The 17,694-nt window shown below is 39.9% G+C and overlaps 1 protein-coding gene across 3 annotated transcripts in view; it reads left to right on the forward strand.

Moving 5' to 3' along the window:
* The window catches only part of LOC120543135 (nebulin-related anchoring protein), a 113,520-nt gene that overhangs the window by 88,851 nt on the left and 6,975 nt on the right, over positions 1–17,694 (forward strand). For 2 of the 3 annotated variants that reach the window (XM_039776021.1, XM_039776025.1), the window contains 3 exons: positions 8,391–8,495; positions 8,978–9,085; positions 13,094–13,405. In XM_039776021.1, coding sequence (XP_039631955.1) covers positions 8,391–8,495; positions 8,978–9,085; positions 13,094–13,405 — 525 coding nt within the window. The remainder of the gene's footprint in view (positions 1–8,390; positions 8,496–8,977; positions 9,086–13,093; positions 13,406–17,694) is intronic. The other variant, XM_039776033.1, reaches the window with a different exon arrangement.

Raw genomic sequence — 17,694 nt, forward strand, 5'->3', positions numbered from 1 at the left:
GTGCAGCTGAACAAAAACAAAATGGTGACAAAAATGGCCCAAATTAAAAATGAACTTTACAAAAAAGCATTGAATTGAAATCAGATTCCTCAGTGTCGAAAAACCCTAGAGCCATAAAATGACCTGTCAACATTTTTTCCAGGATCCTGATACCAATATATTATTCAGAAGTCAAAATCCATACACAGAGCCCAATAATTTATAGCCAGAAAATTCAAAGAAATAATAAAGAGGACAATGTACAGCGAGGGACTATAACTCCCATAAGCCTTTATAGGACTGGGAACAGTCCCTCAATGGTGAGTTCTACAGCTCTCTGATAATGAATTTCAAAAAATGTGCTGGAGTTATGGATCCAGTGCTACATGAAGATACAAGCACATAATTACATAACAGAATTGCATAGAAAATATGATTGCCAATTATCAACAAAAATGTAATCAATATTCCATGCTGCTTTAGAGAAAAAGCCCTTCCTACATACAAACAGCCAAAGTCGTATTTTTGAGGTTGTCTGTGAATAATTAGTAATCCTCTAAACCAGGGGTGTCAAACTGCAGGCCTGGAGGGCTACAGTGGCTGCAGGTTTTCATTCTAACCCTTTTCTTAATCCGTGATCCGTTTTCACTGCTAATTGAATTCTTTCTCCCTTCATTTTAATAGCCCTGTTTTTAAGGATTCATTGCTCTGAATTGATTCTTTTTTTCATTAAATGACAGCCAAAGAGAAATGAGACATGAAACAAGCCAAAAGATGACCAGATAAATTGGGACTTCAAACTTCAAAATTTCACTCCAAACACTTACTTAATAAGAAGCCAATTCTTGCTGTTAATTAAACTTTTTATTTAATTCCATCGCTTGTTGCTGCTCTCATTCCACCACAGCAGACATTTCCAAAACTGTTGATTTTCTGTTTTTTCTAAGAACACCGTCAAAATGTTTTGGTGACCTTGGAGATCAACCTTACTGAGACCTTCACCTTTCTTTATTATCAGATTTTGTGTGATGGGCACAAGTGAGCTGGTCATGTGGTGGCTGAGTATTGTGTCTCATTATTATTTCGCTGATAATTAAGAAAAAAGAAACAACAAAGGGGCCTGAGCCAAGTTAATCAAAATTAAGGCAAAAGAAGTTAAGTAGCAACAAAAATTAAATAATTAAGAAGATGGTTAGAATGAAAACCTGCAGTCACTGCGGCCTTCCAGGACTGGAGTTCGACACCCGTGCTCTAAACTGTATAATATGTAGACCCATCTTCTGTATAAACAGTGATTACAAGATGTTGGTGAAAGCTCTAGCCAGGCATTTAGAAAATGGTTATGTTTGCTGCATAATTTGATTTAGATGAATTAGTGTTACTCACTTTTCACATTATTATGGTGACATCATCATGCCACTATTCTGTGCTCTTGCTTATTTTTTCTTTGCTGTAATTTTATGTCAATCCTTGCATGACTGTGGCCATTCTCTTTGCTTTTGCTATGTGTGTTGCTGGTCACATAACAATTAAGTCACATGACATGTTATGACCCCATAGTGTTGATATTTAAAATGGCATCTGACAGCACACAGCATCCAAGATTTGGATTTATAAATATTCTATAATGTTTGCTAGCACTAATTATAGTTAGGGAAAGCTGCTGTTATGTGATTTTGAGCAAAACTTTTTGTCTGACATCTTGTTCGCTGGCTCATTTTCACTTTCTGGTTCTGATGTTTAAATAACTATTCTTTGTCTTCTCCTGTGTCTCTCTAATCTCCTGGTCATAATAATTAATGTGTGTGGCCATTTGTCCACACTTTTGGCCACAATAAAAGTAAGTGTTCTTGCCACTCTCATTTCACTGAAAGGTTTCTCATAAGAATCTCACATTTTGTGTGTCCAGTCCTGGGCATTCTAGGATTTACACTCCACTACACTCGTCCTGCTCACCAGCTTACTTCACCAACATTTGCAGAATTTTGTTGGTATTTCTCTTGGCAGAGTTCAATAAGTACACTTACTAGATTGATACAGAATAATAAGCAAAAAACAATTTAAAAGAAAGGCATACAATGGAACATAAACAGTAATTATAAAATTAGTATTATGATGTATTAGCAAATACATCAGGCTTAGAAAGACAAATATGCCAGACTCATAATGAGATACAATAAGCAGAAGAGGAAGTATATGCTTATTAAAATCAGGTGCCAATACTTCATGATCAATACTAATCCCCTAGCAACAGCATCTAGTTTTGAGGCCATCAAGAACAGGATGAATGTTTCATTAATCAACAAAAAAATCAATAACTGTTTGTTGAAAACACACAATGGCCAGTTCTTCAGATGGACATTGGACAATTGTGGCTGACCCTTGGTTGGTTGTGAGGCTTTGAGCTTAACGGTCAGACAGAGAGCAGCTCAGGATCGAGCACTTACCATACACTATCATCAGAAGAAATCCTCAAGATGGATGTTGATAGCAAGGGCAGGATATGCTAGCAACAAGAAGAGCACATCAGTCAGGTTGTTGCTGGATGCTCAGTGCTAGTGCAAAAAGAATACAGTCATTGACACAAATAGAAAACTAGCTTGGCCCACCAGTGCCTGATCATTAGTATGATCACCAGTCTGAAAAAGTTGTCAAGACAGAGAACACTATCATTATGAACAACATGGTTGTGAACACTGATTGTACCACTGGAGGCACACAACCAGAAACCATTCTCCATGACAGAAGTAAGAGGTGATGTCTACTCATGGGTGCAGCCCTTCCAGATGACATGAACATCTTATTCAAAGAGGTAGAAAAACTCAACAAATACAAAGACCTTGAGATTGAGATTTCGTGCATGTGGAGCACAAAGGGTCGTGTGATTCTGGTTGTAACCAAAGCAGTTTTAACTGCTTGACTAAGCCTTTGAAAATATCTTGATGAACTGCCAGGTAAGGCGAGTGCTGTCCAGATGAAGAAGATTGCTCTCCTCAGAACTGCCAACATACTTCGTAAAACCCTGACCATTGGGCTCCCTGATGGGTCCCCAGTAAAAAGCACAAACTGAGAAATACTGATAATAATAAGTAGAAACAAATTATACATGAAATAATGAATGTATGCAAAACTTGTGAACACACAATGAAGTTTCATTGAACGCCATGCTGCCAACAATGGTTATGGTTAGAAAAAATGGCAACAGCCAGTGTGGGCCCCAGCAAGTGAGTCTGAGACCCGTAATTCACTATAAAGAAATACAATGGAGGGTCACATCTAACACAATCATATAACAGAACATGGGACACCTGTGAATTTAAACTTTATGGCTAATGCCTAGATGACAATAAAAAGTGTTTTAAATTTAGGCAATATTAATTTATGTAACAACGAGTGGGTGTAATGTGTGGCTTTCATGCAGAAAATTGCTTATCTCTATCATTATTATTATTATTTATTACATAACAGCATTCTTCCCACCATCTGGACAAAATCTGACTTAAACAAATGCTTTGTGATTGGCGCTGGCTGCAGACACGTTTTTTACTGACCACCCACTTCTGAGGTAATGGAAAGAAATGACTCTTGGAAAAGATGGCAGGACATGCATCTAATGTATTTTATGGACTTTACAATTTACCGTACTTGGTCTAAAATGTAATGTTGGCAGCCGCTTTCTATCAACTAAATGAGGCTCTTCAGTAACCTAATAGCAGTCTCTGTGATGTGAGTTTTTTTATGGAGGAATTCCTGCTATTTTAGGTTTTTCACACTGTGATCATCTATCAGGCAGTCACTGATGAATCTGATGAAGACCCACAACACCCTGGACGTTACATTTGAACCACTGATTCAGTCATTAAGTAGCTAACACAAAGCACATGATATTACAATACTTTTTTATCTGCATTTTTATATTAACAGGATATATTTTTATCTATTTAAGCCATTTTACCTTTAACTAGTTAAGCAATTTTATCTTTAGTAGTAGTGTTGAACTCCCTTGGACTCCACCTGCCTCTTTGTGAAGTTAGTATTTTTCTTTCATACTTCCTGTGCGGTGACCAAGCACAGGTCAAAATAGAGCCGGGACAAACGAAGAATGTTTGGGACACCAGCCGGGTCATCCCGTTTAACTCCCGGCTTTACTTCTTTAAACTTAAACAAGTACCTACTGGCAACAACTAACATAACATAATAAAAGAAAATAAGGGCTCAGGTTTAGCCGTCACAACAAAGAGGCCTCCCATAGAGCTCTGACTTGTCAGGAGTCGCTCCCAAAAAGAGACAGGTCAGTGGAGGCAGTCGGGCTTTTTATAACTGGAGGACCAGAAGGGGCGGAGCTAATTTCCCTCACTGGGTGGTTTCTCGGAACTGCAGGGAGAGAAGGAGACGACACAGTTAGTGATAGCGCCCCCTTTTGCCCTGGAGGGTTATTACCTACCTCGAATGAGCCAGCAAGGAGATCCTCTGATGCGCATGCATTACATTGCATAGGTTTCTTCCAGCAAACATCTCCTGTAGTAACTGGTGAGTGTTTTATTGAAAGGCAAATTTTGCCTGCTGATTCAAATTATTTTATTATTTTTAGTTTCATTTTTACATGAAAAAGCAGCTTGAATTAAAATGTAGAAGTATGAAATTAAGAAATTTCAAGACAACGTTGTCTCCAAGATTTCATTGAAGTCGCATCATTTATAAGAACCTCTTAGCCTTGTATACTTCCTATTTCAATATGTCAACACTAATCAGGTGGCGTAGTGGTAGTGCTGCTGGAGACCAGGGTTCAAGTCCCTGGTCCATGTGGGCACCCTCTGGGTGCTCCAGATTTCTCCCACAGTCCAAAGAAATGCAGGTTAGGTGGATTAATTGACCCCAATATGTGTCTATGGGCTAGCATTGAATTGCTACTAAAATCTGAAGCCAATACCAGATAACTGAAGCACACACTGGCTCCCAGCTGCCTCGTCTTCCCGGCCCGCACACACGCATGCCGAACTGCTCAGCCGCACTCCACTTGCCGGGGCTCAAAGGCAACCAGAATGCTCCAATGTATCATAATGAGGAGTGGGATGGGGAGTAGTTGAAGGTCTCCAACTCGGAGTGTTGACTACATTAATATACAGATATTTTAATGAGGATCGGAGTGGAGTTTAGAGGCTTTGGGTTGGGGAAGGGGTACCCTCAGAGTTTTGAGTGCATTGATACATGCAAAACATAAAGGGTTTGGGGTCCCATTCATAGCTGACTTAGAAATCATACACGCATATCATAATGCAGAGGACTTCAAATTCTGAATATTTTCTTTTGAAGAATGGGAGCTTGTGATGGTAGCGGGGGAATTCTTTCAGTGCCATATTTAGGGTACTGCTGAAATAGTACCATTTTAAAAATGTGTTATTTTGGTACTTCTTCGATACCAATATACTGAGTAACATTAGTGTTGACCCTGCCATAGGCTGGTACCCTGTTGAGGGATTGTTCTTGATGTGTTAGGCTGCAGCTTCCCTATGATTTTGTTCTGGATAAGTAAGTTCAGAAAAATGGATGGAATACAAGTCATAGTTTCTTTTGTGCATATCTTAATGAGATGTGTCCTGATATTGTTAATACTTACATGATATTCATGGGATCACAAGGAACCAGAGTAGAAAATAGAAGTGCAGGGTACAAGGAGCCATTGCAGGCAGTATAGTGATAGCAGTTAAGATACTGGACTTTAATCCATACATTTGTTGGATCAATTCCTGTCTGCAGCTCAATGTCTGTCATGTTACCCACCTACTCTCCAGCTGCAAATACAGTATCTATAAACAGTTAGAATGAATTCTCAGGACTCGGCTAAATGTATAACAGCAGCAATAAAAAACTAACAAACTCTGGGCAGGTTGACAGTCCATTACAATGACACCCTTACACATACAAGACCCATCTGGATTCACCAATCAATCTAACAGGTACATCTTTAAAATGTGAGTAGAAACCAAAATGCCCAGAGAAAACCAAACAACACACAACAGAAAGGTGGAAACTTCAAACAGATGCTGGATGGGATGGGTTTTGAACACTGGGCCACATTCCATTGATGGTCTTAGAAGTGTTTCCCCTAATTATGGTAGAAAAGGTCTAAGACGTCAGCCACTTTATTAAGTACAGAGACAGAAGTGCATAATGTCTCATTAACTGTTGAAGATCAGGTGCTCCTGCATAAAGAAATATCACAAGCGGAGTGCACTGCACGTGAGAACAGTGTTGTTACCAGCAAGTCTACTTGAGGGAATTCCTTCGCCTCATGTGAGTAATCAGACTTCTGCTTACTTCTACTGTGACTGAGAGGTCCTCATATTAGAAAGTGCCAGGATCTCAAACTCAGTCTTGCTGTCCCACGCCATACTCAGTCGGCTCCTGGCCTAAAGGGTTCATTTCAAGCCGCTGCTTACTGGTTTAGAGCAGTCATTGAAGTGGACCTGTACTCACCGTCACCTTTTCCAATTTCAACATAGAGTATTGTTGAGCAGTCCCCACCCAGATTTGATTGAGTATTAATGTATGCCAGGGTCCGAATGTCCGTTTATGGCAATAAAATGAGTATCACCAGCAGTTTTGTTCCACTTCAAGCACCGGTTTGCAGGTCCGGTGTTCTCAGCCCGCCTCTGCGTGTGAGTGTGTGAAACAGAGTGGCAGGCCCAGAGCAATAACTTTCTGGTGACAAACGTTTAAATAGAAAAAGATGAAACAGTCCTATTTAGAAAGAGCCTCAAGGAACAATGAAAACCTTTTTTTTTAACCAGCAAATAGTAACTACAGAAACTAGAAGCCAAAATAAGAGAATACTTCAGTTAGAAGATAAAACATTAAAAGATGGCTGACTCAAAAACGTGCCTGTACCATGGCTTCATTTCAATTGAATTTGAGAACCCCATGTTATTAAATTTATTTGGCAATTCTTGAAATTGATCCACGTGAGAGCGGTGGGAATTAACCTGAGCTAAGCAGGCACAGAAAATGGATGGACGTGAAACCAAAGTTAAATCAAAATGCTGTGTTTGATATAAGTGATGTTTTCTGAAAGATGTGTAGGTCTCAGTTGAAATTTTAATTTATGTTTATTCCCATCTGGACAAAGCAGGCAGCACTGTGAGGATTATGTTTTTTGATTTCTCTGGTCCCTTCAAAAACATGCTGCGATACTTGTTAAGGGGTAAGCTCAGAGACAGTCAGGTGGATGAGCCTATGGTGTCCTGGATAATGGACCATCTGTCGGGCAGACCACAGCTTATGAGACTCAAGGACTTTGTTTCTGATACAAATTTGAGCAATCACAAGGGACAGTCCTGTTCTTTTCTTTTTTTGTACACCTCAGACTATAAATATAACACCAGATCATGTTACTTGCAGAAATTCTCAGATGATTCTGCACTTATGAGGTGTATTGATAAAGGGATGAGACGGTGGAGAGGAGTCAGGTGGAGAACTTTGTTTCTTGGTGCAGAAACAATCGTTTGCAACTAAACATCAGCAAAACCAAGAAAGTGGTCATTGACTTTCGTTTCACTAAACAGCCTCTCTGTCCAGTCACTATGCAGGCATTCCTGGGGGTCCACATCAATGTCAGGTTCGACTGGTCTCGTTCTTTTTTTTTTTTAGACTTTGTAATGTGGGTAGTGACATTCTTCATATCTTCTGTAAGTCTGCCATGGTCAATGCGGTTTTGTACACCGTGGTGTTCTGGGCTGGTAACATCACTTCTAGAGAGGCTCACCAAATCAATAATGGAGCAGGCTTTCCTGATAAGTTTGTTCGGGTATTGTGCATCTTTAGAACTCAAGTTGCATCCCGTGAGACTCCAGCGTAGAACTCCACACTGGCTACTATGGACTGAGAGAACATTTCTAGTATCTTGCTGCTCACACAAAAAGACCTGAGTCTCCTTAGCAAGTAGAGTCTGCTCTGGCCCTTCTTGTACAACGTCACTTGTGTTGTCAGACCAGTGCAGTTTGTTATTTATGTGAAACCCCCAGGATACTTGTAGCTCTGCAACACCTCCACAACATCCATCTGAATGGCGACTCATCTTTTTGGCACGCCAGATGTGCCCCAGCAGCTCTTTTGTTTTGCTGATATTGTGTTGTAGGTTGTTATCCCTGCACCACAAGACAACTTCTACACGACTTTCCTACACTTTGACCCATCTCCATTATTAATGCTGCTTATAATGGAGGAGTCATCTGAACATTTCTGTAGGTGTTAAGCACCACTGCTGTACTGGAAGTCTGTTGTGTAAAGGGTTAAGAAGAAAGGAGACAGGCATCTACCTATCTAACTGATTCAGGCCAAGAACATTCAGTTGCAGGTAATGGAGTTTACTGAAATTCAACATCAACAAATAATCTTTTTTTTTTTTTCCTCAGAGGCTCTACAGGTCGGGAAATTCAGAGTCTATGCATCAGTACACTCTGCCCCCAGACCACCCTGATTTTATCAGAGCCCGCATGAACGCACAGCACATCAGTGACGTAAGTATCCAAAAAAAGGGATCTGCAGAGACTTTCTGTGCTTTTAAATGTCTCCAGGGGAATCCTGGACACCTGTAGTGAACATAGCACACTCATCACTGAACCTGCTTTTTGCTTTTTCTAAAGCCTGTGTACATTTTATATGTTATTAATAACATTCATTTTTAACTGTTAATACAGCATATTAACATTGCCTCTCTTTGCTTGGATGCCAGTTCAATTCCCAGCATGCATGTCCTCATATATTACCTGCAGTTACTCTGATTTGCTCAAAATGGCCAACGATACTTTGACTGAGTTGGTCTTGTTGTGAATGACTAACATCCTGAATTAAATATATGAAGACTGTATAATATTAAAGAGTGAAATGTGAAAATGTTTCATTTTAAAAAACTTTAATTCCAATAACATTTCAATGAAATGCTGTCAGACTGCATAATAAGACGGTCCCACTGTAATTCACGCCTCTCTTTCTATTACAGAAGGTTTACAAAACATCCTGGGACCAGGTCAGGTCAGCTGGCTACGACTTGCGCCTGGATGCCATCCCTTTCCAGACTGCTAAAGCCTCAAGAGAAATCGCGAGTGATGTGAGATTTCACTTCTTTTGTACTCTTTGGATAGCACCATTTTCAGAGCAGAGACAAAAATGACCCCAAACAGCCCGGAATGTCATTTAGGCACATTTATCTGAGACGAACTTCGCTCACACATGGACTTTTATTTAAGACAGTGTTTTCTGCTCCATAACAGTTGTAGCAACTAATATCTCAACTAATCAATAAAATTCCCAAGCACCAGGTTATAATTAATTTAATGTATCATGTGTTGAATTTTGAATACATAAAATTATGAATATTATTTAAAAATGTACTGTTCTTCTGTAACACCAGTTGATTGTTTTATAAAAAAAATTGTTCATTATTTTCTTCAGCTCAGTTTTAAGTTCCACTTCATGCGTTAGTGATGCTCCAAACAATCAGCCATAGATCAGATGATTTTTTTACTTCTTCTTCTTCTTCATCTTCCAGCTGCTCCTGTTAGGGGTTGCCACAGCAGAATATATTTTTCCATATTTTCCAGTCCTCTACATTTTGCTCTGTCACACCAACTGCATGTCTTCTCTCACCACATCCATAAACCTTCTCTTAGGCCTTCCTCTTGCTTGGAAGCTCTATCTTTAACAAATATTTTTTTTTACTCCAAATGACTTAATCTGTGATGAGTATATTGGTTGATATTGAAATATGATTTTTTCAGTATCTGTTTTTCTAAGCTTTACAGTAATTTGAATATAATGCTTTTTTATGCAAAGTATTGTGGGACCTGAGGAACTGCGCATGTAGTTTTACTCCTGAGAGAGAGAGAGAGTAGCCAGTCAGACTTTAAAAGAGAGAAGACCGGAATATTCTATTGGGTCTAGCTGCAGACCTCCAGAGCTCCACTAATGCATTATGTGTCAGGGATGCTACATGATGCATCCGGTCATTGACGTCTTTCTCAACACATCCTTTAAAAGGTGTGCCTCATGGTTTGTTCACATAAAACACACTTGCATTATGATAAAGATTAAGATCCAACTCCCCCTCATTCATTGGTCAAGAGTCCTCTCTTCAATTCAAAAACTCAGTCCCATACCATCTGCTTTTTTATTAACGATTGTGTAATGATTTTTCCAGAGGTATTTATTTAACAATATTTGAGAACAAAAATTGCATGTATTTAGCAAGTTTTGAGCAAACGACTGGAAAAGTGACGTGTGGATTATGGAACACAAGTAACGTGACATTTTTTATTTTTTCCACGGATGTTTTTTATATCCTTTGCAATTGTAAAGCATTAGCCGGTATTGGATTGTATCATATCATAGTTTTTTTTATCTTTGTACCCCATAATAAAATGAGTTTTTCTTGGTTATCACTACAAAACACAAGTAAAATACAGTGGGATGCAAAAGTTTGGGTAACATTGTTAACAGTCATTATTTTCCTGTATAAATCGTTGGTTGTTACGATAAAAAATGTCAGTTAAATATATCATATAGGAGACACACACAGTGATATTTGAGAAGTGAAATGAAGTTTATTGGATTTACAGAAAGTGTGCAATAATTGTTCAAACAAAATCAGGCAGGTGCATAAATTTGGGCACCACAAAAAAAAAATGAAATCAATATTTAGTAGATCCGCCTTTTGCAGAAATTACAGCCTCTAAACGCTTCCTGTAGGTTCCAATGAGAGTCTGGATTGTGGTTGAAGGTATTTTGGACCATTCCTCTTTACAAAACATCTCTAGTTCATTCAGGTTTGATGGCTTCCGAGCATGGACAGCTCTCTTTAACTCACACCACAGATTTTCAATTATATTCAGGTCTGGGGACTGAGATGGCCATTCCAGAACGTTGTACTTGTTCCTCTGCATGAATGCCTTAGTGGATTTTGAGCAGTGTTTCGGGTCGTTGTCTTGTTGAAAGATCCAGCCCGCGCAGCTTCAGCTTTGTCACTGATTCCTGGACATTGGTCTCCAGAATCTGCTGATACTGAGTGGAATCCATGCGTCCCTCAACTTTGACAAGATTCCCAGTCCCTGCACTGGCCACACAGCCCCACAGCATGATGGAACCACCACCATATTTTACTGTTGGTAGCAGGTGTTTTTCTTGGAATGCTGTGTTCTTTTTCCTCCATGCATAACGCCCTTGTTATGCCCAAATAACTCAATTTTAGTTTCATCAGTCCACAGCACCTTATTCCAAAATGAAGCTGGCTTGTCCAAATGTGCTTGAGCATACCTCAAGTGGCTCTGTTTGTGCTGTGGGCGGAGAAAAGGCTTCCTCTGCATCACTCTCATACAGCATCTCCTTGTGTAAAGTGCGCCGAATGGTTGAACGATGCACAGTGACTCCATTTGCTGCAAGATGATGATGTAGGTCTTTGGTGCTGGTCTGTGGGTTGACTCTGACTGTTCTCACCATTCGCCGCTTCTGTCTATCCAAATCTTTCTTGGTCTGCCACTTCGAGCCTTAACTTGAACTGAGCCTGTGGTCTTCCATTTCCTCAATATGTTCCTAACTGTGGAAACAGACAGCTTAAATCTCTGGGACAGCTTTCTGTATCCTTCCCCTAAACCATGATGGTGAACAATCTTTGTCTTCAGGTCATTTGAGAGTTGTTTTGTGACCCCCATGTTGCTACTCTTCAGAGAAAATTAAAGGAGGAGGGAAACTTACAATTGACCCCCTTAAATACTCTTTCTCATTAAAGGATTCACCTGTGTATGTAGGTCAGGGGTCACTGAGCTTACCAAGCCAATCTGAATTCCAATAATTAGTTCTAAAAGTTTTGGAATCAATAAAATGACAACGGTGCGCAAATTTATGCACCTGCCTGATTTTGTTTGAACAATTATTGCACACTTTCTGTAAATCCAATAAACTTCATTTCACTTCTCAAATATCACTGTGTGTGTCTCCTATATGATATATTTAACTGACATTTTTTATCGTAACAACCAACGATTTATACAGGAAAATAATGACTATTAACAAGGTTGCCCAAACTTTTGCATCCCACTGTATATTAAAAACATATAGGTTTTGGGTGAAGTGTTCCTTTAATGAATTCAGATCTTTGTATTTTGTCCATTAATTAGTATGGACACTCATAGTATGGAGTCATGTAATTTCTAACCCATTTAATCCAAATCAGGGTTGTGGTGGGAGGTTTGCATAGGGTGCCAGGAAGGAGCAAACCCTGCACGGGGCACAAACACTCACTCACACACACACACACATATATGCCAAATGCCACCCACCAGGGCCAATTTAGCGTCACCTAACCTGCATGTTTTTGGACTGTGAGAGGAAACTGGAGCACCAGGAGGAAACCCACGCAGAGATGAGGAGAAAATGTTAAACTCCAAGCAGGAGGATCCGAGATGGGAGCCCTGGTCTCCTTACTGCCACGGTAGCAGCGCTACTGCTGTGCCACTGTGCTGCCCCTTACTTTGAAGTTGTATGGACAAATACTCTGTGCACGTGTTTTAATATTGTACTAGCTGTGCCACCCCTAAGATGAGTTCAAACCAAAGTAATCGCTGTGAATGTTTGCAGTGCAGTGGGTCCCATCCTATGCTATGCATGTTATCCTCTGGCTGTGCTACAGACATGGCAACCAGCTGGACACGCAGACAGACACTTGTCCTTTTATTGACATGGATTTTAAAGTGAATTTATTTATTTTAGTATTTTTTAATGGTCACTGAACAATAAGCCTGTTAATACAAAATGAACAGGTAAAACCTATGATTAGCAGTTTAATTGTAAATATTCCACTTTAATAAGAATATACAGCTTCTTACACACCCAGTTATGCAGGAGTTTAGTGAAAAAAAGTTTTTAAAGGAAAAAGAATTTAACCTGGTGTCAGAATCGATCGTTTCTAGTACCATTAAATTGGGGATCTGCGTCAGCCCTAAAAATGCCTGATTGAAGCGTCCCTCATATGCATGATATGTTTTTAATTCATACTTTCAGAGATGTCTAGGAGAAAGCATACAGGTATATTGACAGCAGTGTTTCTTTTTTTTCCGCCCGACAGTTCCGCTATAAAGAAGCTTTTATTAAAGACAAAGGCCAGATGATTGGTTTCCACAGTGTTGACGATGACCCCAGAATGAAACACTTCTTGTCAGTCGGCAAACTCCAGAGTGCCAACGAATATAAGAAACAGTTTCAGGAAAACAGATCACACTACAAGATCCTGGCAGACCAGCCCGGATTTGTTCACGCCAAAAAGAGCCAGCAGCAGGCCAGCAATCTGAGCTACAGACAGCATCTCCATCAGTACACGTGTGACCCTGAGCAGCTGAATCTGAGACATGCCAAGCAGGCCTACAAACTGCAGAGCGACGTAAGCCTTCCCATACGTCTCTTTATTTTCCTGATTTAATTGTGGTTTTGTTTTGAAAAACTAGCACAGTGGTAACTTTAATACCGACAGTAATCTCAGATTCAGGCCTTGGAAAAAAAATGAATGAATCAGTATAACAGATGGATCAATGTTAAAGTGTTAAAGCTTTCAACACTCATGGCTTTATGCTCTTTATTCATTTTAAAATTTTGCTTTCATGTTAAGAATTCACTCCCTGAGTTGCTTTCATTTAGTTTTCTAAAAATAACTGGTGGAGGCGCTGGCACAAAAGACAGCGTATACTAGCGTACTAGCTGCTCCATCATTTCACCTTCTGCACTCAACCAACAAACTTTAATAACGGAAGAAAGCCAGCAGAATCTTAATAAGTAAGCTCTTTTGTATGAATCATCAGGCAATAAGACTAAACTCTGCTTGGGTGTTTCTGTGTTCAAACATTACATGTCTATCCATTTTTATACCCACCTAATCCCATCTGTGGTTATAAGTGCATGGGAAGGGACACCCAGTCCCTCCAGATGAGAAGCTTTTATTTCCCAGCTAATTACCTAATCCTCCCACAGAACACGTGCAGGCCTGAAAATAGGAGATAAAAGTAAAGGAAAGTAAAGTAAATTTCATATTTACCGGGACAACAAGCAGAAATTTGACTTTATAATGTTTCTTGGGGGGATATGACAGTACAGCACATTCAACTATTTATGCAATTACAGTTACTAACAGTAATAATACCTTGCTGTGTCATAAAACTATTTCAAAATAATTTGAGTAGACGTCTTGATTACATCTTGCCTGAAGAAGGGGCCTGAGTTGCTTTGAAAGCTTGCATATTGTAATCTTTTTAGTTAGCCTATAAAAGGTGTCATTTTGCTTGACTTCTCATTACATCCATAATGGCTAACATGGTACAAAAATCCTAGAACTATGTCTTCAACCCAAATCCAAAATGTAATTATAAACCTCTCAAAGGTTTCTATTCAAGAGTCTCTATAGGGTGGTCAAGATCTAATTATGCAATTTGCATTACGCTATTGTTTTCTGAAGAGGCATTAGCTCTCTTGGAAATGTGTTCTTTTAATATTGTGGCATATTAAATAATTAAACAATATCATAATATACCAGAAACGGCGATATCCCTCCCATCGTGATTACAGTGGTACAAGAATCACATGAGAAACAATATCTTTTAGCTTACATTTACTGACGGTTAACGCGGTTACAGACGGAGAGGCGCATGGACAGACTTAATCCAGGTGGGAAATCTGGATCAACACAGTCAGCCATTTTCACGTCACCACGCTGGGAGGTTTTTCTTCGAGCTTTGTCGAGTCCGCCTCTAAAAGTCTGGCTGTTGTCCAAGCCTTTATAATGTCTTGCTCCACTTACTGGTCTTCTCCGTCTCCAAACAAGGGGTGAATTCCTCCCCCACAAAATACAGAAATATCATAGTGCTTACATGCCGATTCTCATTCTCCCAATAAGGAAAGAAGATTTGTGCTGATAGAGGACAGAAATACCCTAACCTGTGTTTAAGCTGACTATACAAGCCTCCAGATTTGTCTTTGGCTATCTAATCCAATGCTTGGCTAGCAATTCTAACTGCTGAGCCCCTGTGTGCCACAGTTAACATGCACATGTGAATAAAACTCATAACAGTATTGTCCAGATATAGTGACATAAAGAAAAATGTCTATAACTTATTAAGTTTATTACATTGACAATCACCCAAAAAAAACCGGACCATCGAGAAGTGTGCGAACTGTCGACATGAAGAATTGTCTTTGCGCCGAACTTTAATCGTCCCCGCATAAATCAAAGCCATCCAGACGATCTGGATCTGCATAATTAGATCTCGACCACCCTGTATTCCCTCAACTGACATAAACATTTCTTTAACCCATTGTAATTAACCCTTAGGCACCGTCGATGGATAAACTCTCATCTGGTTATCCTAAACTTATGGCAGAATCGTGAAAGAAGAGCTTCTGTAGTGTCCCTCTGTGTTCAACTTCGAAGCTAAAACATCCCACAGCTTTCCCACTGATGGACCATAGTGAAGAAAATGGATCCAAGCAATCAACAGAGATAAAGGACCACATTTTTATATGCCATGTTTTGTAACTAGCACTTTAAATTCGACGAGTACATAAAGTTTACACGCGGCCTTAAGGTTGATGCCGTGCCTATTTAACGTCTTGTCATGAGAATCAGCTTTTGAGAGGGCAAATACGTATCTCAGAGTTAATGTGTGAGAGTCAGCACTGCAATGGCACCCACTCCTAGAAAGTACATACCACTTAATGTAACTTCAATGTGATTAAATTATTTTTTCTGACTAGCAATATGAACAATAAGTGTAAATGCTGTGTATTGGTAAGCTTTATGTCTGGAACACATATACAACAAACATGAAAAACTATGGAAAATGATGCAAAGATAAATAATCATTGTGTAAACATAGATCAAATACAGTTATTTTAAAGAATACAACATCATTTTCCTTGTTTTACAATATATTATACTAAATTACAGGCTGGCCTGTACACTGGTACTGTGAGTGCTGTGCACAGTGGAGGCAGGACTTCTGTGTTTTTCCCAGTTGATTCTGTGGTTTGTCAGGGGTGTGTTTTTGCTCCTACTCAGTTCAATGCTTGTATGGACTGGGTGTTGGACAAGGTCGTGGGGTCCAGCGGCTGTGGGGCATCTGTTGGTGAAGACAGATTCACTGATCTTGACTTTGGTGACGATGATGTGATCTTCACAGAGTCAATGGAGGCTCTGATCGGGGCGCTCGAGAGACTGAGCGAGGAGTCTGAGTGTCTGGGATTGTGAGTATCCTTGATATAAACCAAGATCCAGGCTTTTAATGACCTCCTGGGCACAGCCATTGGCAGCGTGTCTGTCAGCGGAGAGAGTGTCAACCTTGTTGAGATGTTTACTTACCTTAGCAGTGACATTCGTGTCTCTGGTGACTCCTAGTGCTTCCTGTTTTGTTATAAGGTTACAAGACATGGACGCCATCCAATGGCCTGAGACGAAGACTGGACTCCTTCAGTACGGTATCTCTTCGCTGGGTTGCTCACATAGTCCCAAATGAGGCACATTACCTACATTGTGGCAGGGTGGGGGTTACAGGGGGGCATCAGTTACGGTACTATGGCCATGTCCTGTGATTCCTTGAGGGTGATCTGGCTTGGGGGATCCTAATTCTTGTGGAGCCAAGCGGCTGTACCAGGCCAAGGAGATGCCCATGTAACACCTGACTGCTGCTGATAGATGGTTATTTCTGCAGGGTGGGATTAGACCGTGTGTCTGCCTGGGGGGGTTGCCAACTGGGATCCCGAGCTGTTTCGTTGTGTGGTTGGTGTGGCAACACGTTGTAGCAATGCACGTTCCCCAACCTGACCCTAAACCTTTTTTGACGTTTGTCGAAACAGAGTGAGCTAATATTAAAATGAAAAACAACATGAACAGGTTAGCTTGACCAATTAACATTCTGGCATAAGAAAGTGAACACACTTACCTTATTTTCTCAAAAATTAATGAGCCTTTATCTAGTTTTGATGCTTTTGTTGGGTGGTGTTTTCAACAATATGTCTTACACTACAAAAATTAATTATTAGAAATTAAACGCAATCTATTGCTGGCTAACTAACATGGAGTAAATTCACCCTTTGATGTGTCACTTCAGAATTTTGTGCAGAGCAAATTATACTACTGCATGCATGTGTGTGTGTATACCGGTAGATATGTTTATGTGATTATTTTTTCTAAATGCTGAGCCTCTAAACATATTTTCTAGAAATGAATTGCAGCTGTAGTTCTCTTGTCCAAATGATCAAGCTTTTCTTGATGGACGCAGCCGACTTTAACACTGTTCAGTTTGCCTCGTGTCATGTTGGCTTGCAACTACATCTTTAATCAACTGAGGGCGCTAAAACGTCTCTCAGCTTCAGTTGAAGAAGCAGACACCAGTACTAACAATCTGCCCAGACCCTCTACTCAGATAAAAGCAATCTGCTCACCTCCTTTGGACATCCTCTGATTGTCTCTGCTGTTTCTCTAGTGCAATTGAAAGCGTATTTTACAAGAGAGAGAGAAAATTGCATTGTTTGAGTAGACCTGTGTTAAGCTCTGGACACTAATCCTCAGTGGCAGTTTCAAGCTGTCTAGTAAGTAAAATCTCCCATTTCAGAAGGATATGAGAACCTTTCTGGTCAAAGTGATCATAAATTGAGTATCTTTAAAATCTAGCACTTGGCAGTACT

The sequence above is a fragment of the Polypterus senegalus genome, chromosome 1 (genome assembly GCF_016835505.1).
Source record: "Polypterus senegalus isolate Bchr_013 chromosome 1, ASM1683550v1, whole genome shotgun sequence".
Lineage (NCBI taxonomy): Eukaryota > Metazoa > Chordata > Cladistia > Polypteriformes > Polypteridae > Polypterus > Polypterus senegalus.